Source organism: Ostrea edulis, chromosome 10 (assembly GCF_947568905.1).
Source record: "Ostrea edulis chromosome 10, xbOstEdul1.1, whole genome shotgun sequence".
Lineage (NCBI taxonomy): Eukaryota > Metazoa > Mollusca > Bivalvia > Ostreida > Ostreidae > Ostrea > Ostrea edulis.
Genome location: NC_079173.1, coordinates 9,602,562 through 9,625,798, shown reverse-complemented (window position 1 = coordinate 9,625,798; position 23,237 = coordinate 9,602,562). Strand labels below are relative to the sequence as shown.

At 35.2% G+C, this 23,237-nt stretch overlaps 1 protein-coding gene across 1 annotated transcript; it reads left to right on the top strand.

The window, feature by feature from the left end:
- Nucleotides 1-1,279: 1,279 nt before the first annotated feature.
- Nucleotides 1,280-22,503, top strand: LOC125666760 (male-specific lethal 1-like 1). The gene is made up of 8 exons (XM_048900041.2): nt 1,280-1,825; nt 7,382-7,536; nt 8,082-8,485; nt 9,244-9,305; nt 11,758-11,825; nt 12,869-12,996; nt 19,723-19,795; nt 20,019-22,503. The coding sequence occupies exons 1-8, from the start codon at nt 1,415-1,417 to the stop codon at nt 20,092-20,094; spliced, it is 1,377 nt and encodes a 458-aa protein (XP_048755998.1). The 5' UTR covers nt 1,280-1,414; the 3' UTR covers nt 20,095-22,503.
- Nucleotides 22,504-23,237: the final 734 nt, after the last annotated feature.

Below are 23,237 nucleotides of genomic sequence, written 5' to 3'. Positions count from 1 at the left end.
GGTAAACGACGAACTTATGTCAAAATTAAAGATCAATATGGTTTTAAGAATTGTCTTAATATCATTAACAATTTTGAGTCAAGGAGATGCTTCAGAGGTTTAGAATATCTTCACACGTGCACCATTTACAAATTGAAGTTGGAAGTTATCAGGGTATCCCACTTGCGATTCTGTTCAAAATTTGATTTAGCACCAACTTCCCTAACCTTGATTACATTGAGAAGCGTGTATGGCTATTTACAAATGAAAATGAGTCAATCTTAAGAATACTAAGTCAATTTATATCAAAACACTGTAGATGACTATTTGAATAATTCTGTATTGAACAGGTACCCTTTATTCAATGTGATAGTGTTTATGTTGCTTGTCTACATTAGACATGAGGAGGCTTTCTATACAAGTTATATTATATATTTGACAAGGATGATGTATATTTCCTAATGCACCGTCCCTTGGTGTCTCCTGTTGACGGGCAACCCGTATACATTAAATTCTTGTTCGATAATTTATTTAAATGTACTCCCAACATTTTAACATGTTTTCCCATTCTCTATTTTATATGATACATGTATTATTGAATTGCTGGTATACGTTAGATATGAGGAGGAATGCTGTCAGAATAGTTGCACTTACTGAGACATGCCTATCCCTTGATATCTTTTGTAGAATGCAATTCGGAATATAACTATGTGATACATAGAATAGAACATTTATTCAACCAATTTGGGCCCACAGAGGAGCATTAGGATGCACATTGACAAAGTCCAAAATCACAGATGCATTATATGACAAAGGAAAACAAAGACAATTGCACTGCATGATTAACAGAGAGTTAGCCATCAAATTTATCATATAAAGCTTTCCTGGTGTAAGGGAGATAATTCAAATTACTCGTCGACAATATAGATTATGTAGTATTTTGTATATATGTGTGTGTGTTTTGCATATTGTTTCTATTTATGTTACTTTTCTTGTCCTAATGTATGTTTACAAATCATGCTCATTTTTTGTATCTAGATCTATCCTATGCCCCCACTTGTTAGGCTAATGGTCCCCGACCATGATTGGCAAATAAATCTATTCTATTCTATGTTATATAACATATGATGCTATCTCCACCCTCAAAATGGCTGAACAATAACATTTTCTTAGTTGAAAATTTCCAGGGAAGGGATGCGTGTTCAACGCGTACCAACTTTAGATCCGCCACTTAGTACTGGATCAGAGCAATCGGCACTAATCGGTCATTTCCGTAATGTCTAGGACTGGAACTCTTTCGAAAAGGAGATAACAATTGTTCTTTCTCCATATATATATATATAATTTCCGGCCAAACAAAACAAAAAAGAAAAGTTGAAAACAAACCCTGTAAAGGTAGAAAATAGAAGGACAGTGATCGGTAACGTGATATAGGATGACTGGTGGCAATTCTAGAGCCGACAGCTCGAGTGAATCACGATGTCGAACTGACGGGCGTTCCGCTCTTCCACGAAGACGCGCTACAAAGGTGTTGTATTCAGAGTCTGGAGGATTCGAGACAGATCTGGCTCTTGCAGTGCAGGAGAGTCTGAGGTACGCGCGACAGGCAGAACGCGAGGCTAAGGCAATGGAGGAGGGTGAATTGACTGTATCAAACCACGTGGAAGAGGAGAATAGTCTTGTCTCGGCCAAGTTTACGGAAACGCCGACTGAGGAATGCGTCATGCAGAGCTGCGAGCATCTGAAGGAATTGCTGTTGATAAATTTGGACCTTGTCCAGCACCAGCAGGAGATGCTGACTGAGAGGGACAAAGAGATCCGCGCCCTGAAATCTGATAACAACATGGTAGGAATTCAACACTAGTAAAACTTTGATACATCCGTAATCTCAGCGAGATATTCGTCGACAGTGGTCTGGATATTTGGACTGACGCCTCTTCCGAAATATCCAGCCTCGACGGATCTCTTTGAGATTAATACCCCCCCCCCCCCCCAAATTATTTTTAAAATTCAGATTAAGAAAGCAATAATTCGTGCTCTTTGTGTGTGGTTGTGGGTGTTTTCCCCTTTCACTTGTGACAATTAAACTCTGATTGGTCTTGTTTTGTTCTTTTTAATAATCTATCATCATCATGTTTATATATTAGCAATTGATTGTTTGTAAATTAACTTCAACAACAACAAAAATTGATTTAACAAATATGCAAGTCATGGATACTTGATTGGAAACAATTGATTGGAAACAAAATTAAAAAAAACAACAACAACAACAAACAAACCCAAAGCATGTTCTACTTTATTGATACATACTATTAGACAGATAGATTAAAGCGATAGTTTTAAAGATACCCAATGATATTTTAACAATGGCATTTTCTTTTTTCTTTTTTTTTAAATACATTCAAAAAGGAGTATGTGTATTGAAAAAGAGAAAAATGATTTTAAGTCATTGATTATGTAACCAGAAGGGAGGAAATGCAACGGGCCAGATTGGGATTCGAAACTGAGCCCCCTGAATCTCCAGTAAAGTGCTCTACCAGCTGAGCTATTTGACCACTTTGATCGAACCTGTCTGGCCTCTACAACCATTAATAAGCCAGTCATTTTTCAAAAGGGTTCTGTGACTTTCAAATTGGGAAAAATTATCAACATTTTGATCAAATTGGGAAAACCTAGTCATTATTGTAAATATGCTATTAAAATATATCATATCAAACAAGAAATCAAACACAAATTGATGTCATTCTTCTTTTATTTTACATATTTAACTTCCTTCTCTTGAAGCTCTTAAAATTTTCGACTATTCTTTCTAAATCATCTAGAATTGATGCGTCTTTGTCATGTCGTACATAAACTATTCTCATACATTGAACTTATTCTTTAACAAATACTTTTTTTTGCCAGTTTTTATTATTGGGAAAAGTGCAAGTTAAATTGGGGAAAAAATTGTGGGAAGGTAAAGGGCTGATATTCAGAGCCAGAATGGGTCTTTAAAAATCACTGTAAGCATATTTCCATTTTGCAACGGGGTAGAAATTTGTGATAAAATTAATAGACAGGGTTTTATCTAGATCTCAGCTGTTACTGTACCCATTTTGAGAATATTTGTTTTAGGATGCAGACATGTGTTATTATGGTGGAGTGGAAGGCTATTCAGATTACAATTATAAAATGACTTCACATCAAGTACTATTCCTGTTATTGGACATTGATAATGATGAAAATGATTGGTATACAAATATTAAACAAAGATTTTTGTTAAAATTCATGTATACAATCCATTTCTCCAATTTAAGAGTTTTCTACAATTGAAGGGAAATTCCAGATTAAAATAACTGAGAAATAATTAATTGAGCAAGAATTTAACCACTTATAAAGTACCAAGTTGTTTTCTGGGTATGGTTATAATTCCAGTACTGTATATTTGTAATTTGAATCATGTATGTTGAGTGTTATGCTCATTTGGGCCCTAATTTTGAGATATATCATCATGTACTTGGTTTACACATCAACAGTTTAATTAATAATACTACCAAAGAAGTTCTAACCCAATTCAGAGTCAATGTCTGCCAGTGCAATAATGAAAAACACAGGCTTTCAGCACTCTCTAAAAAATAAGGGCAAATTTTAGGGTTAAAATTATGAAAATTTGGGGCTAAAATTAGAAATTTTACAATTAGGACAGTTTTGGACATTCAAATGGTCTTACTTTCGCAATTTTTACAATAGTGAAACTCACAAAAAATGCTCTCCGTGCAGGAAGGGTGTCTTCCAGCTATCATTGGCTATAACGACTTCAATAGTCACATCTTTGTCACAAAGTCACAAGCAATAAACAGCTTGACAGATGGATTCACTGGTCAAATTTAGTTTGAATGCATTTTCAAAGTTGGTAGAATAGAAATACATATAAATAAAAGAATGGAATTGACATAGAAAATTAGGGCTTTTGCAGGATTTCCCCTTGACAGTTTTTAAGGAATATTAATTAGCAATTTGAATTATTGACAGCTTGAAAACATTTTTAAAGCACTTACGGGCATTCGGGCCTCTGTAGCTGAACAGTGTTACTTTTTAACTCACCTGAGCTGAATTTCTGATCGCCTGTTGTCCTCTGTCTGTTTGTAAACTTTTAAAGGTGACTCAGGTGAGAGATGTAGCCCATGGGCCTCTTGTTTCAGTTTTGAAAAGAACTTTGAAGAGAGTTTGAGAGTTATATTAAACATTTGATGGGGTTTTAGTCAAATTTAGTACAAATGTGATAAAAACACTATATATTAATTCTGATTACAATCACCACTCCCTTTAAATTTATGGTAATGTAACCGGAAGGGAGAAAATGCAATTATAGACAAAAAAGAGATTCGAACCCGGGCCTTCTGAATCTCTAGTCAAGTGCTCTACCAATAGAGCTATCTGGCCACTGGCGATCGAACTCGGCTGACTGCTACATTCCTCCTTCCTTAAATGTCTTCACACATGAAGACATCAACCCGGGATCTTTATACCCTGGCAGGCATTTTCACCTGCTTATTCCATGGACTGGTCTACGACATCAAATGTAACAGGAAGGGAAAAAATGCAATGGACCTGACCAGGATTCGAACCCATGCCCCCTAAATCTAGTCAGGTACTCTACCAACTGAGCTATCTGGCCACGGGCAATGATGACAAACCCATCCGACCGCTACAGTTATATAATTTTAGCAGAAAGTCAGTTATGAAAACAACCGGCATGAATGTCTAGTTTTACAAGCCCAACCCTAATTTTACTGGAATTGGGTCTTTGGGTCAGTGGCTAATTTCTAATGATGTGTACTTAAGAAGGACCATTAATTTGCAACAAATTAAGTTTCTGACACTTGTATCAAATAAAATTTTTAAGATATATTTTTCTCAACAAAAGATGTTTTTCGATGAAGTGTGTATTACTAAGTATATATAGCATGCAGCACGATCAGTCCACTAGTGTGAAATGTGTATAGAGACTAAGTATAATTATATATATCCAGTAGCACAAGTCCACTATTGTAATATGTGTATTACTAAGTATAATAACCTGCAGCACGAGTCTACTATTGTGAAATGTGTAGACACTAGTTATACCCCCTGCAACAAGTTTTGGGGGGGGGGGGGGGGGGGGGTATACTGGAATCGGGTTGTCCGTCTGTCTGTCCGTCCGTCTGTAGACGCAATGGTTTCCGGGCTCTAAAGCATTATCCTTTCCACCTACCATCACCATATCATATATATGGACTACCCATGGGATGAAGATGTTCCCTATCGATTTTGGGGTCCAAAGGTCAAGCACACTGGACATCGAAGTAGCAATATGGTTTCCGGGCTCTAAAGCGTTATCCTTTCCACCTACAGTCACCATATCATACATATGGACTACCCATGGGATGAAGATGTTCCCTATTGATTTTTGGGTCAAAAGGTCAAAGGTCATGCGCACTGGACATCGAAGGAGCAATATGGTTCGGTTTGTCATGCCATTTGTTTTTTACACTCAGAAAAGAGGTAGTTTATACCTATTACCAACACCCTTTGGGAGATTGGGGTAAGCGGGGGATATTCTTAGTGAGCATTGCTCACAGTACCTCTTGTATATATAGCCTGCATCATGAGTCCACTATTGATTCTTATTGTGTTGATATAGCAGTGGCGGATTTAAAGGGGGGGGGGGGCAGCCGGTGTGCCCCCCCCCCCCTAAATTTTTTTAATTGTATGTAAATCGTGGTATCTTGTTTAGAAAAATGTACTAAATGATAGATGAAGCAATAATTTCTTTCACTCCCAGAGAAATAAATGACAAAATCTTTTGATTTCTTGAATTACTTGATTATGAGAACTTAATTATTATTTTTTCAAAAACCCTTAAAATTTGTGTCATTTTATTAATTTCATCTTATTATAAAATGATAAAATATAGTACAAATGACTAAATAGGAGACATATTTCAGGCCCTATAAAATTTTTAAAATCGAGGAGCTTCCCTCATACAGTGGCGCCCCCCGCCCCCTCCTGTAACCGCAATTCCTGGATCCGCCCCTGTATAGTTTTGCATAAAATGTTTTGTTTAATCTTGCTGTGCTTTGTGTAATAATTTGATATAGCCTAGAGCTGACTTTCAGCATCATATCCCATGAATAAAGTTTATTTACTTGGGGGTGTATATCCAGGAACTGTTTTCAAGAGGTGCAGTTCTGCAGCATATTAGGTATATTGTATTTTGACACAACCCCTATGTCGTCTAGAAGGTTTCGGTTTGCATCATTCTAATGCTCTTTCTGCCCATCATACTTGTCCGTACAAAAAAAATGACAAATGCAATACTGGGGTTTGATATATATAAACATATATATACATTAGGAGTATTAAACTGCACTTATATTATTATAATTATTGTTTTTATCACGTGACTGATCATGTGATCGTAAAACACACGTCTTTGTTATCAAGCGGATCAGCCAACCGTTTGGCGTCGATTTTCAAATTTCTCGAACTCTGTCGCCTCAGGTGATATGAGTTCAGACTTTTTCGGGAAATTGAGGGAAATGACGGATGTTCTGGTACCGAATAAGTTTTCTGTATCCGTAAGGAACTTCTTCCGATCTTGTAAACGCCCAGCTTTGAATAATAACGGGGTAAGTTTTCCAAAATGGCAGACGAGAAATGATTCCTACTGTTGTTTCGTTTTCCCATTTTCGGCATAATATCTTAAAATATGGTGGAATATTTTGAAGAAAATTGATTGAAAAAATGAATATCTTAAATTGTATTAGACTTCTAATATTAAAAATGAAAGGTATTTAATGCTTATACAGCGTTTATAAATGTAGAATGATTAATGCACTCATGGCGGACACAACGTGTGCCATCGTGTCGTTGATATATAAAATGACCGTTGTTCTAGTGGTTGATCGATACGTGGCATGTTTTAACCGATAACAAAGGAAATGTTGGTAGATGTGTCTAGAAAAGGAATGAAAATGAAACAGAATTATCCATAACAAAACGTTCAGATGCTAGATGTATGATACATAGGGCCTAGATCTTTATAAGATTTATTTATTATCTCTAGAAATTTGGCAGGTGCTTTAGTGTACTTGATAGGTGTACGCTTAAAGATGGTGTTTCAATTCATTAAGGTAGACAGCTTCCTATTAGAATACTGATTAAGAGTAGCCGTTTAAGTTAAAAGCATAACACTGAATATCAAACATGTCAAAATCCCTCCTGCATGCAATGCACCAAGACCTTGGGCTGAATGATAATAATTTTTCTAAAATGCAAGTTCACGTTGTTGTGCAGTGCATATGGGATTATCCATAGGATACTAAATCTGATGCAAGCTGTTTTATATGTGTCCTTTAGCATTTTTCTTGTATATTGTTAGTTGAAATGTCGATTGGAAAGGATGGAAAGAAGGATGGCCATGTTGAAACAAAAGGAAGACTCAGATTTCATCATGGGAACCTCCCCCAGGAGCCCAGCCAACAGGGGGAAAACTGACACAGAAAATTCTACTCCCTCTGAGAGAGGTGTTAAAAGGTTGATCTATTTTTATTTTATATTTAAGCTAGTGGGTGCTTGGTAAGTCATGTCATCGGGTGATTTATCTACTTAGTCCAATCTCTGTGAGGTAAAATGCAGGATTATTTGCAGTAAATCATTCGATAATAGATAAAAGCAAATTACACAGCATGCATGTATGAACAGGAAGGTTTGAAAATGAAAGTGAAAGTATTGATTTTTTTGTCTTTCATTATATTATGTCTCATGAAAGTGATACTAACCATTTAGTACATGTAATTTGTTTTAATGGATCCCCAGTACCACCTTCTGTCTATAATGGTGGATATATCAAGTTCATGTTTAGAGACAGGTTTTGTTTACGCATTAACATGCGGTGCACATGTCTTCAGAACACTATATATGTCATCCAATCAAAACACATGATGAAATTAATTTACATATGTGTTGGGAATGTCTCAAAACTTATTAAAATGACAGCATAAGAAAGACAACTCTTTGAAACATTTTCCCTAGACAAGATAAGAAATCTCAAATTTTTAAACATCATATTTTATTAATAGGAAAGGCAATATTGAAGCAGACAGTATCTCTAAAAGACTGGTCCTGGCAGATGAAAATGACACACCGAGTACCTCATCCAAATCTCATCCCAGACACAGGAAAAAAACAGGCCAGTCCTCATCACATGATGGCGTCACAGCTTCCCCCACCCATGTCACGCGTCAAAAGACTGTTCAAATCCAGGAGGCGGTCCAGCCACCAACGCCCAGGCAAAAGTCCTGGACACTTCCATCGGACAATAGTGTCCACCACAAACGTAGACTTTTACCTGTCCTCAAAGACCAGAAAAGTGACAATGTTTTAAGAACCAGTGAACCCTACTTTGTTTCTCATTTTGAGCCAATGGATGAAGATCTGAGCTATAGAAAGGATGTTGTACAAACAGACAGTACACAGTTAGAGGGTATGTGTGATGGGCAATAAGATACTGTTACATTGCATTAGAAAGTTTCAACTTTCTCTTCATATTAACCAGTTTGGCCAACATACATATGTGTGCTTTATATCTCAACCTGAGTTACCCTGGTGACTTATTGATATTTTTCTGTATCTGTTCTCTGTTAATAATTACACATTTTTAACTTCTAAATTGATAAATTGAATAAGGAATCACTCAGTTGATCTATTGCTATTAGTCCGTGTCCGTTGTCGTCCGTTGTACATTAATGATTAAACATTTTTAACTTTTTGATGCCACTTTTAAATGACATTGTAAGATTGGGAAAAAAATGACAAAAATGCTTTGTTTTAAAAAGAAATGTGTGTGAAGTAACTTGTGTGCCTTATTTTTCAAATGGCGCTTTTATGTCTAAAAGAATTTTTAAACCTGAATGCACATATCTAATTTCCTAGCCCAACCGTTGAGGAAGTTTGAGTATTTGAATCAATTAGCCCCAAGGGTGGGTACATTCTTTACAAAGCACTAGCTCTCATCCATTATTTCATGGTCCCAGATCATTGAGCCATCAATTATTTGAGCCTTCAATGTGGATATTTACTGTGACCAAAATAATTCAGCATGCCATTAAAGTTACATGTGCTTGCTTCCCCCTGCCCCATTCAAGAATTCCAACAAAAGAAAACTATTTATTGCTTTCCAGAATTATAGTTTTTACCTTTAAAAAATAAAAAATGTGTAAAATATTACCTTTTTAATTACAGTAAAACTTCCCAGTTGGAGGCCTCGTAAATATCCCAGTTTGTGGGTGCTGGAGGGAACAGAGGTAAGACCTACTAATCTTGTAGCATAATTCAAAAAAGAAACAGCCTAACTCTCAACATGTGTAAGGGGTGAGATCAAAAGTTCAGTGTCTGACAAAAATACTAAATTCACATAGTCCCCCCCTCCAACCCACTAAATATGATGAATGTTGAAACTAATCCATTAACAAGTAAAAACATACAATTATGAATAGCACTGTATACCCTTTCTACTGTTTCTTCACAAATTAAATGTTCATTGAAATGTAATATTAATATCTGTTTTTAAAAGTCCTTTGTCATTTTTCTTTTCCCACTAAAGTGTAATCGATGACAGAAACTTGAGGGAGATTTTATCCCCCCTCCCCCTAACTATTTGAATTTAGATTTTTATCCGACATCGATCTTTTGATCTCGCCCTTAAGGAATCAGAAGTTACTAGACATATGAACCAAATAACCAGAACCTAAATAAGCAGAGTTGTCGAAATATTTAAATCACTGTCCGACATTTGGTCTGACATACTTAAAGGTTCTGTCAGACCAGACAAAGTTTTGTCAGATCAGATACATATATACCTTATATTACACAGAAAAGGGAAAAAAAATGACTGCAACAAAATGCCTTTTATTGCTTTTGATAGTAATGCACCACCAACTCAACTCATATTCAGGCAAACACAGTCAGTTTTCCAACCATCTTGGAACTTGTGAACACTATGGGTGCTAGCTGCAATAATGTAGCCCTCTCTGATTTTTTTTTTTTTTTTTTTTTTTTAGGGAGAGGGCTACAACTCCTTAGGATCTCCGTAATGGTGCAAATGCGGGAGTGATTCACTCCCGCAACATTTTCGCTCATTCTAAACATTTCCTGACTTTCTTTACGTAAATAAAATGATATTCAATGTTTCTTAGTCAATATATAAATTTACAACCTGCAACTTAAGATTTGTGAGGCTCTATTCTACCGTTTTCAACAATTTCGATAAATTCCAATTTCTCCATTCATATTTGTGCGCCATGTTTGATGTACTGAAGTTTCAACTTCCGATTGTCAAGTCATTTGCATATGCCATATAAGGTAGTATTTACATGAATGGACAAGTATGGAGGCGAAAGCTATTTCGTCGGTATTGAAAAGGTTTGAATTTAATATCAAGTTAAAAACCGAACAGCAGAGTGTAAATTCTTTCTGCAACAATATTATTTTCCTTTCTTTGTCGAAGTGGCTCGAGTAACTACATTTTCGCGCTGATTGTCAATGTTTAGGTTTTTCATTAGATCCACCTACGAGATCTCGCGATAACAAGCATGGCGGAGCAGACGAAGAATTTTGCATGCTGTACATTATATTTAATGAAAAACACCTTTATTAGACATGCCCGAGCACAAAGTTGGTACTCCTTTTGGTGTAAACAACATTTGGGACTAATACACAGAGTTTATTATCGGTTATTCATAAAATTATTTTGCACCATTACGGAGATCCTATGGAATTGTAGCCCTATCCCGAAAACGTCAGAATAAAAAAAAATTGGATAGGGCTACATTATTGCAGCTATATGGGTGCCTTCCTAATATGTGGTCAAGGTTCAGCAAATTTTCTTTTCTTACCAGTTTGTTTATTGTACATGATGCATCCCTCTTAATGAGACATCACAAGCTGTAGGTGGAGTACCTCAAACTTGGACCTATGCTTCAAGCTCAGAGCCCTAGTAGCACTGACAATCATAGCAGAAAGGGTTCTTTGATATGCCGAAGCCTGTCACGACATGAAACTTCCATTTTTAAGGTCATATATATATATATATATATATATATGTATAAATATATATATTCGCAAAAAACCTTTGATTCTCACTTTTTAATGCAGTGTGTTTTGTAAAGGAGCAATCACTTACTATTTTAATGTCTTGGGTTCAGTGTGGCCATGGCATGAATGGGGCTCGAACTCACCACCTCCGAGTTACAAAGCAACTGCTCTACCACTGAGCTACCACAACCGGTCTTACTGGGCACCAATTTGATTGGCCATTGTTTGAGTGACCTTCACCCACACATCCTGATCATGAGTTCTAATTTATAATTAATCACACCACATCCAATATTTTCATATGGTCATTTGGCTGGATGTTTTCTAACAAGTTCTCGGTCCAGATAAAAAAAAAAAAAATACCAGTGCCTGCTGACAGGACCGACAGTTTTTAACAATTTTGCTTTCAATAGGTTTCAAAATACTGTGGAATTATTTGAATTTTTATGGGGAAATTTTCATGGACATAGTTTCTGTACACTGCAACAATACATGAATTGTATATTTTAAAATCAAAAATTGTGGTTTTAAATTTGTAGGATAGGGTTATCCGTAAAATCCATGATAAATGAGTACCCATGAAATCTAATAATTTTACAGTACTTATATAAATGTGATTTCTATATTGGAACACGAGTGAGCATTTTCATGATACTTTTGCAGAATTTAGAAGATGAGGTATTTGTAAAAAGACACCAGAAACTGGAAGTGGAAGAAAAGAGGAGAAAAAGGTGATTTTATTTTTTGTTTGGAATTTCACCAATGTATATAGTTATATAATATTGTTCAACTCACTAAGATGGTGAGTGTGTACTAGACTGTCATTGTCACAGTTGACACAACATGTAGGTTGTGGAGTAGATCCAGTCCTTGAAGCCTTACTCAGGTGAAATGTTTAGGAGTAGATCCAGACCTTAAGACCTTATTCAGGTTATATGTTTGGGAATAGATCCATTTCTTAAAGCCTTATTCAGGTTAAATGTATTGCACGTAAAACAATAGTGGAATTTGAGACCTGGTGGTAAACTTATTGTCAACATACATAGTTTTAAATCATAGTCCAAATAAAAGCAAAATTTTTAGAATTGCCTCCCCCTTGATCAAATTAAAAAATAAATAAAGAAATAAAAACATTACTAGATTTGTTTGGTATTGTTTCTGCAGGTTTTTGAAAGAAAATTTTTGAGAAATTGTTAATTATATGTATATATCGATATTTTCCCTGAGATTCTATGTTGACATTTATATTTGTAGACATCATTATGATTATTTTTCAGAAATCTTAGGAATACAAATTTTTTTCTATGATGATTCCCTTTTGTCTAGTTTGATCTAGTTTTCTATTGAGGAAAAGTTTAGGTTGTTCAATGTGGTATGTTATTCAATGCTAGTTTTCTATGAATGAAAATTTGGGGTGTTCAATATCATATGCTATTCAGTACTAATTTTCTATTGATGAAAACATTATAGAGTGTTAATATAGTCTTGTCAGGGTGTTCGATATCGTATGTTATTAAATACTTGTTTGGGTGCTCAATATCATATGTACATGTACTTTCTTGTTGGGTTGTTCAATATCATATGTTATTAAATACTTTCTTGTTTGAGTGTTCAATATCATATCTTATTAGATACTTTATTGTTGGGGTGTTCAATATCATATGTTATTAAATACTTTGTTGTACATCGGGATGAAGAGAACATTATAGAATAGAAAATTATAGACATGCTGCATATGTATGCAACATTGATTTTGTCATTTCAATTTAAATAGGTGGGACCTACAAAGAATCCGAGAACAGAAAATATACGACAAATTAAAGGAGAAAGAGAGAACGGCTGAGAACTTGAAGAAGGGAGAGAATCAGCATGTAGACACCTTTTATCATACTCTGGAAGACAGTAAGTCTGTCCATTTACGGACAGTGGATATTCCAAAAATTCTGTTTGGGATATTATAAATCAGTTTAGAAATTACAGGCTTTAAATATTATCCAAATGCGTATCTGTGGCAGCGAAAACATTTAAAAGTTTCTGGCAGGTAGAAACAGTGAACTGGCTCAATTTACTGGTCCACTGTGAAATTTACTGGCCCACTGTGAAATTTACTGGTCCACAGTGAAATTTACTGGCCCACCCAAATTTTCATAATACATGTTTATAACATACGTTATGGAATGTATTGTATAATTGTACAATTGATTTACTGAAACTTTATCAAACATGATTATTATTCATAGTGATATCCACCCTAAGCAGTCTTCACGAAAACATTTAAAACTTGCTGGCCAGTTGGACCAGTGAACTGTCTGAATTTACTGGCCCACAGTGAAATTTACTGGCCCCCAAAATTTTCATAGTACATGTTTATCACATACATTATAGAATGCATTGTAAAACTGTACAATTAATTTACTGAAACTATGCTTATTACTCATATTCATATCCACCCTAAGACATCCTTTTTGTCGATTCCAGAAAAACAACACCGTACTCGGTATTTTCTCTCTCTCCTCGCCCGCAACAAGACTAAAAATTCACGTATTTTTCACAAACATGAAAACAGCCCGAGTGCACCTTAGGAAGTAGCCTTCTCTACCAACATCAAATGTAAACGATTGATTAAATCTATAAACTGTAGAAATTGCATAAAATCAAAGAACTGCAATTTATGAAGTTCATTTTAATTGGACAATGCAATAAAGCAGCAGTTGCCGCGATACAGAACACGGCCATTTTTGTTGTTTCAATAAGTTGTTCGTTGAATATTCACATGATCAACATACAAGTTATCTTGACAATTACAAGTATAGTTATCGTTCTTTACTTTAAAGAAATCAACAAACCACGATGTCAAAACACCTACTTTATGTGCTATTTTATATTGATTTATTTTTATTTTGATGGTAATTTAAGTAAATAAGATGTTTAGAATATCTAAATCCAACATTATATTTAATGTGACTTAAAAAAGTCTACAAGCCCATCAGACTTCCCGATTTATTATTTTCACTGACCCGACCGTAAAATTCACTGGCCTCGGTCTTCGGACCACTGAGTTTTCGTGAAGACTGCCTAAGGCATCCTTCCTGTCTATACCAGAAAAACAACACCAAACACAGTATTCTCTCTCTCTTCACCCACAAACAAGACTACAAATGCATGTATTTTTCACAGACATGAAAACAGCCCGAGTGCACCTTAGGAAGTAGTCTTATGTACCAACATCAAATGTAAACGATTGATTATTTCTACAAACTACACAAATTGCTTAAAATCGGAGATAACTGCAACTGACGAAGTTCATGTTAGTTAATTGCACAATGCAATATTCCAGTTTGCGGTGTGATACAGAATGCTACCATTTTTGTTGTTTCATTGAACAAGTTGTTCATTGAATATTCACATGATTTAAGTACAAATTACCTTGACAATTACAAGTATAGTTATCGTTCTTTACTTTATAGAATAAACAAATCACGATGTCCAAACACTTTTAATATGTGCTATTTGTTGATTTATTTATATTTTGATGGTAAATTTATGCAAATAAGAAATATAGAATATCTACATCCAACAATATATTTACGTTGATTTACAAAACGTCTACAAGCCCATCAGACTTCTTGATTTTTGATTTTCACTGACCCGACCTTAAAATTCACTGTCCTCGATCTTCGGACCACTGAGTTTTCATGAAGACTGCTGTGGTAAAAAAAAATTACTCTCGTCCATGATACTTCTTGAATATTTGTTTACAAGTAGGATTCTCATATTTGTATTAAGGAACCTTATAAGAACTCCCCTGTAGGTTTTCATGAAGTTAGTGATATATTTCCTGTATCTATAGACTGCAATCTCATAAGAACTCCCCTGTAGGTTTTCATGAAGTTAGTGATATTTCCCTGTATTTATAAACTGGAACCTCATAAGAACTCCCCTGTAGGTTTTCATGAAGTTAGTGATATATTTCCTGTATTTATAGACTGGAACCTCATAAGAACTCCCCTGTAGGTTTTCATGAAGTTAGCGATATTTCCCTGTATTTATAGACTGCAATCTCATAAGAACTCCCCTGTAGGTTTTCATGAAGTTAGTGATATATTTCCTGTATTTATAGACTGGAACCTCATAAGAACTCCCCTGTAGGTTTTCATGAAGTTAGCGATATTTCCCTGTATTTATAGACTGCAATCTCATAAGAACTCCCCATTAGGTTTTCATGAAGTTAGTGATATATTTCCTGTATCTATAGATCATCGCACTCAAAATCACACGACCTCTCACCTCTGGTCGGCGCAGGATCGAATCCCGCTCGCGCCGGTAAGTGAGAAAGTTTCCCAGATTACTTTCAGAATGTCGGTGGTCTCTTCCCAGGTACATTGTATCTGGGTTCTCTCTTCCACCAATAAAAATCTGGGCGCCACCAGATAACTGAAAAATTGTTGAGTGTGGCGGAAAACATCAATCAATCAATCGATCTATAGATTGGAATCTCATAAGAACTCCCCTGTAGGTCTTCATGAAGTTAGTGATATTTCCCTGTATTTATAAACTGGAACCTCATAAGAACTCCCCTGTAGGTTTTCATGAAGTTAGTGATATTTTCCTGTATTTATGATTGAGTTGTCCATTGCTGTGTGTTTTGCCTTTGATATGTCACACATTTTCAAAAATGGAATTTTTTTTTATAATTACTTTCTACTTAATTAATTTCTGTCAGAATTCCCAGCTGTTAAAATAGGCATACTATATTTATCAAGATTCATATGAGCATTGCTCACAATCTGCAACACATTCATGAGGAAATGGCCATCATTACAATTTGTTGAGATATCAAAGGCAAAATCATAAAACGTCAATATTATTTTATTTATTTAGTTATCTCATGTGTGATATTTATCAATACTAATAAGAAACAGAAAATTCAAGCAACACCATTGGACAAATCAGTTGCATGCAGGGCCATCCATCTCCCTAAAATGAATCCTAGAAGAATTCAAAAATAAGCAAACATTTTTCAATTGCTAGTATAGAAAAATTCCAATTTTAAGACAATGCAAGTAAGATGCATTAATTTTAACAAATAGTCATATTTTGTCAAAATACAGAGATTTCCTGACTACACATGTATTTTGACGGGGAATGGGGGGAGGGTTGTGTGTTACTGAATGAATTTAACTTAGCAAGAAGGGGAGAGGATACTAAATGAATGAGAGTCCAAGTCTTTAAAAGGAGTAAAAACTTCTTTACTTGAGTGATTGTATGCAAAATAAAAAGTTCCCAAACTGTATCAAAAATATTCTGATGAATTTCCCAATATAAAGGGATGTGGGCCGTGTCCCAGATACTGTAGTGACAGCCCAATCATGATTGATGACTTGACCATGCATTGGATAAATATCACCTAGCCTTTAGACACACTGTCCACTCCTGATAAAAGTTACACCGTACAGGTGACTCTCAATGGCTCAAACTTTGATCTCTCAAAGTGAAATCATGGTCCCGATTTTTTTCTGTGTATAACTTGGCAAATTTCAATCTCTCAAACATTCAGTCTCTCGAAGTTCTCAAAGTAAAGTTGGGTCTCATAAAACATATTTCATTGTTTTTCACCCTGTATCTCTCGAAGTGGTGGTAGCGTATACACATTGTTACCCAAGCATTTAATTATACACCCGCCCCCCGCAACAAGTTGTGGGAGGGTATACTGGAATCGGGTTGTCCGTCCGTCTTTAGATGCAATGGTTTCCGGGCTCCAAAGCATTATCCTTTCCACCTACTGTCACCATATCATATAGATGGACTACCCATGGGATGAAGATGTTCCCTATCGATTTTGGGGTCAAAGGTCAAGCACACTGGACATTGAAGTAGCAATATGGTTTCCGGGCTCTAAAGCGTTATCCTTTCCACCTACAGTCACCATATCATACATATGGACTACCCATGGGATGAAGATGTTCCCTATTGATTTTGGGGTCAAAGGTCAAGCGCACTGGACATTGAAGTAGCAATATGGTTTTCGGGCTCTAAAGCGTTATCCTTTCCATCTACAGTCACCATATCATACATATGGACTACCCATGGGATGAAGATGTTCCCTATTGATTTTGGGGTCAAAAGGTCAAAGGTCAAGTGCACTGGACATCGAAGTAGCAATATGGTTTCCATTTAAATTCTTTAACGGCTTTTTTCATCGCATGGAACACCCTTTGGGAGATTGGGGTAAGCGGGGGGTATTCTTAGTGAGCATTGCTCACAGTACCTCTTGTTATTTCTGCTTGGACCTTGCCTGGATTTCATTGAATGCCGAAGGCTAACGTGGTCATGGAATTAAGTGTTTACATGTAGGAGATACATCGCCCCTGCTTCTTTGTGGAGGTGGACTCTTGATTGAATACAATTGGTTAATTAGTTAGTTTTCACCCTACACAGGGGTCTTATGATGATTAAAATTTGTATGCAATCTGACTATGAATAAAATCTTTAATTTGTTTGACTTGACAATGAGAGAGTAAGTTTGAGACAATAATTTGTATATAATATGACTATGAATAAAATCTGTAATTTGTTTTGACTTGACAAAAAGACAGTAAGTTTGAAACAATAATTGAGATCTACAGCCTGTTAAATTTTTCTAGTTCTTTGAAAAGTTGCACCAAAACATTTTTTTATTCATTTATTAGAATTAAATGTTTTATTTGTGTAAAGCGACATAAAATTGTGCTCTGTTTAGTTAGTGACTGTAAAGCTTTATTGGAAATTAGTTTGGTACGCTTATCTTAGCATGAGAAAAGAACAAATAGATGCATAAACTTTGAAATCTTTTTATAAATGCAAAATGAGGTTCTTTATTTTGAAACGAAATGAAAGTTCTACTTGACAAACGCGAAGGAAAACTTGTCAAAACGATCCCATGATCATGCTGGTTTCTGTAAAATCTTAAGCATATGGTCGGACCTTCAATTTCTGAATTTCGATCTCTCAAACTCTCGATCTCTCTTAAGTTTGATCAAGGTCCCTTGAGCTTTGAGTTATCGAGAGCCCCCTGTCAAATACATGGTTGTGTCATCATGTGACTGACTTAAACAATCAAAAAACCTTGTATCATATCCTGAAGGTTTATCCTCCTCATTTTTAGGATATCTACCGACTCTAAATACGTTCTGATATGGAGACTATGCTTTAGATATTAGAAGAAAAATCCTAACTGTTATTAGGTTCTTAGTTCAGAAACATCTGAGTGTAACAAATCTATAAGGTATATCAAGGGTAATATTTTGCTGGTGTGTTCTTAAAACAGATGGATTAGACATGAGCACTTTGAATGGCAAATTCAGATTTAAGTGCTATTTTTAGTCCAAGGGGACTTGAGGTTTGCACTCCGTCCGTCTGTCTGTCCGTCAATCCTGCAAATCAGTTTTCCGGACTTTTTTATTATGTGCTTGCAGATATTCATTTGATATTTGGTACATTGCTTTGCCATAACAAGTTACAGATCCAGTTTGAATTTCGTCTCGGCCCGTTGATTTTTTACTTAAGTTAACTTATTATGATCCTTGGACTTGGGAAAAAAGCATGAATTATCAGTTTTCTGGACTCTTTTGTTGTGCTTGCGGATTTTCATTTGATATTTGGTACATTGCTTTGCCCTAACAAGTTACAGATCAAGTTCGAATTCCGGCTCGGTCTATTGATTTTTCACTAAGTTATGGCCCTTGGACTTAGAAAAATAGTATGAATTGTCAGTTTTCATAACTTTGTGGGTGGGGGGGGGGGGTGCATACAGATATTCATTTGATATTCAGTACATCATGATGATTGCTTTACCACAGCAACAGATCAATTTTGAAGTTTTCCTGATCTTTATACCTGAATAGTAGTTGATTTCCAGCCATTCCTATCTTGGTTTCCCAATCTTCCCTTTTACGATAACCTTAGTCTCATAATGAACTTCGAATATAGTTGCGGTCCAATAATTTTTGCCTCCGGTAAGGGACTATGTACTGCTATGCAGCACTTCAGATACTTGTTCTCTATCAGCTCAGTAATATATAGACACCATTAGGGGCAAGATAAAAAGTTTAATGTCTGCAAAAAAACTAAATTCACATTGTTTTCAAGACGACCCTCCTCCCCACATTTAAGACTGAATATGATGTATGTTCACCCACATCAATTGTCAAGAACATTTACTAAAAAATGTTGTTCAAGTTTCCTAACTGTTGTTCAAGCTAGGAAACTATGTGAATATTTACATGCTTGCTTTGAAATACGTTCTTGAAGTCGAGTACACACTGTACAGTTATCATCTGTAACTATAGGTTACATGTGTTCCTATAACTGAATATTTCAGTGCACCAGTGACATTGAAAGAAACATGTAATCTTTAAATGTCACTTTGAATCCACTTTTTAAAAAAGTTTATTGTTGTCCCCCACCTACCCAAAGTTGTGTGAATGATGTCAGACCACATATTGTGATAAGTTTATGAACCTCCCTCCCACTACACTTGAATTCAGATTTTAATCAGACATCAATCTCTATCTTGCCCTGTAGATGTGTAAGTTAACACAGCTGAATTTTCTGATTAAATTGTTATGTTGATGTGTTTGTTTGTTTTAGTTACTCATATAGAAGTCTGCAACAAAATTCCTGTGATGGCCTTCGGGCATGCTCTGCCGAATTTGAAATCTAGGTGAGTATTATTTCCATCTCCATACAATATTTATATTGAGGATTGCTGTGTCATTTTTTTTTTTTTTACGAATTATTAGATATTAAGATTTTCTCAATAAATACCAATTACTCATATGTTTTTTTATAATGCTGTGATTGAATGAGCATTATTTGAAAGGAAAACTTTGTCTTTTTTGACAGCTTTGAGAGATTTGACTAGGTTTCTTTTGTCTTGTTCACAGTGATTTTGACCTTCCATGGGAGGTGGATTCCAGTAAAGCAGATAGCACAAGGTCACGACATGGACGCTCTAGATGATCAATGAAAAGGCTTCCTTGTCTGTCCATCTGTACCACACAGCCAGTATTGTGTTCAGTAGTTTACCGTAATGGTTACGTTTTACTGTTTACCAGAAAATTTCACCCAGGACAAAAAAAAGTTTCTTCCAGTTTTAATTTTGTCCAAGTTTTTTTTATTGTGACTTAAGGGTAACAAGTAAATTCAAACTCACTCAGTTTTTAATTTACCCAGTCACTGTTGAGAAGAAAATAAAACCTGGGCAGAAATTTTAATGTACACAGTAATCACAATTAGTCTTGGGGCAAGTACCTGATGCATCTAGCTAAGCACCTGATGTTCCAAATTATGTGTTCTTGCTTAGTAAGGTTATTGCTTTAAATATATTTATTGATATCCGTTCTGTACTGTTTAAATTCAGATAAAAATAAATCAATCAACAACTTGAACGAATGCTGAAATTTTAGTGCTATTAAATAAGGTTTATATTTTTTGTTTCATATGTTGGAAACATTACTTTGAAGTTGTAAATTGCTGTTTATAAATTTGCATTGTTGTTAGTCTTGTTTAATCTTGCAATTTGTACTGCGAAGAAAACCCACTGATTCCTTCCCTTTGTGGGGAGAGAGCAAAGCATTCAAGAATTTTATGCCACTGAATGGTTTAGTCTGTGACTTTTCAAGGTTTTGTGTAGTGAGATTATGAAAGCATTTTTCTATTGTCGCAATGGAGCAGAATAACGCCCACAGACTATTTATTAATAGAGATACTGTTATGTTGAATACATGTGTAAGTTATAAATAGAAGTTTTTTGGGGTTTTTTTGTAGGCCATTACTTTCTGATTTTTTAAAATATAAATCTTTGTGTGATACTCTTGTAATACATGTGCAAGTCTTTGTGGTGATATAGTTATATGTAATTGTAATGTGAAAGTAGAGAGTATAGTTTGTAATAGTAAAGTGAAAGTATGGGATATATAGTTGTAATAGTAAAGGTGAAAGTAGAGGTATAGCTGTAACTGTTTTCTGTGGACAGTCTAAAATGCATGACTTTCCTGGTTTACTTTCATAATTATCTAAGAATATTGAAATACTAGAAACTCTGGTGAGACACGTGTACAATATCGTGATATATTCGTAATGGTGTGGTGATGATATTGTCGTTTTAAGGTGTTGGCATGGTGATATTGTCATATTAAGGTTTTGGCACTGGATCAATTAAAACCAGTTCTTGTAAGGCTAGAAACATCAAATAATACCAGTATTTCACAAACCAATTGTTTTTCAAGGTCAAGGTCAAATTTCCATTAGTAGTTTTAAAGACACCCCCTCCCTCCCTCCTCCCCAAGAAAAAGAAAAAAGATAGAAACTAGTAATAAGGCTAGCATAATGAAACTTGATACACATGTTCAACCTTCATAGACAGTATGTGTTATGGTATGATGCTGTGTGGCCGTCTGTTCATCCATCAGCAGGAAAGATAAAATGAGTACTAATAGGTTAGGATAATCATGCTTGGTACCTTCATAGTAGAGGAAGATGCCTGTCATTTCTCAAGGTCAAATATCAAGGTGATAATTTCCTGGGTAATCACTTATGGAAAAAACGGTACTAATAAGGCTAGGGGTCAGAAAAATTGGTGTACATGAACCCCACGTTCTCTGAGCCAAGTATATTTTATTTGTTTTATGTTCCTTTGAGAATTTTTCACTCATATGGAAATTGAGAATTTTTCACTCAGTTGGAAACTCGGAAGTACCACACATTTAGACCCTTACTCCCTTAATGCTCTCAGGGTCTTAGTAGTGAGGGTTCCTTCATTAGAAAAGTGTTGTTGCTTTCTCAAGTTATACTGTGTTAGCTTTAGAGTGAATTTGATGTTTAACAAAGACTGCTTATAACTAACATTATTGCACTTTGATATTAGAGGAAGTACTTCAGAATGAACACTGTTAAAACCATGGTTTTTGTGTATGTTAAATTTTCTTTGTTATTACTGCATTTTTATATTTGGGCAAACTGTTTTCTTTTCGCCCAGTCTTGTTAGATGGGAGGGGGGTATCGCAGAGATTACGTTTTTAAAAGATTTGATTTTTTCACTCTGCGTATAAAATTGGGTTTGCATTGTGGTTGTCTGTTCATCTTTTGCTTTAGATATACATGTATATATAATCTTTGTCGGGGCGTCTGAAATATACGAGAGAATTGGTCATAACTGAAAGTTCCATGTTGTATCAAGGTCATACCACAAAGCATCAGTGTCATGTAGGAGGTGAAAGGTCAAATAAGAAATAAGCTTATTCCAGGAGGGCTCTGTTTCATCAACACATCTTGTTTTATTTGTTAAGTGTACATTTTGTTGTTACGGATACATGCAAGTGGTGTTGAATGTGAATCTGTTTCTTCAAATAAATGCTTTTTATAAATGTTGCTGCTGTTGGATAATTCTTTTTGTAGCAAAAGGAGTTCCTCTTGATTCCATCGCTCAATTCGCCAATGACCTTGAAAATCAATACTGCCCTCGTCACTGGGTGAATTTAAGAGTTCTCTGGTATCTGTCATTTAAAGTAATACCACCCTCCTGTGATGTCATCAGATTTTGCAAAATCAATGATTTATTTAGATTTATGCATGATAGGAACATAAATTTTGTTGGAGTCTTTTCCTATAGTTATTGTAAAAAATCTTGTTAAAAATAAAATATTTCAAAAGTCTAAGTTATAGATGAATAATCAATTATACGTTTCAAAATATTGAATCCAAGGGCAATAACTCTGTTTCTATTGATTTCTTTATCAAGTCTATTATGCGATGATTTCCTTTATTTTTTACATACATTTTGTATATTTTGTGAAGATACAGTTTCATGAAGTTGTTATGAATGCTACTATATCGTCATAACCAGTTTTTATGAGATTTTGATAACGCTGTTTAATGAAAATTGCAATTTTATGACGGTGATATATGATTCTGATTATGTACGTCTCAAATCTTAAAAAGTGTGATGACCTATGTATTTTATTTGATAATTTGTTAGTTTTAACTCTAATGAATGGAAATAAATACACAATTTAAACTTGTATCAGATAAAACTGCGAGTATGGAGTTACCTTAACACAACTTTTGTCGGGGCGAATTTAAAACGGAGCAAAACTCTGCAAGTG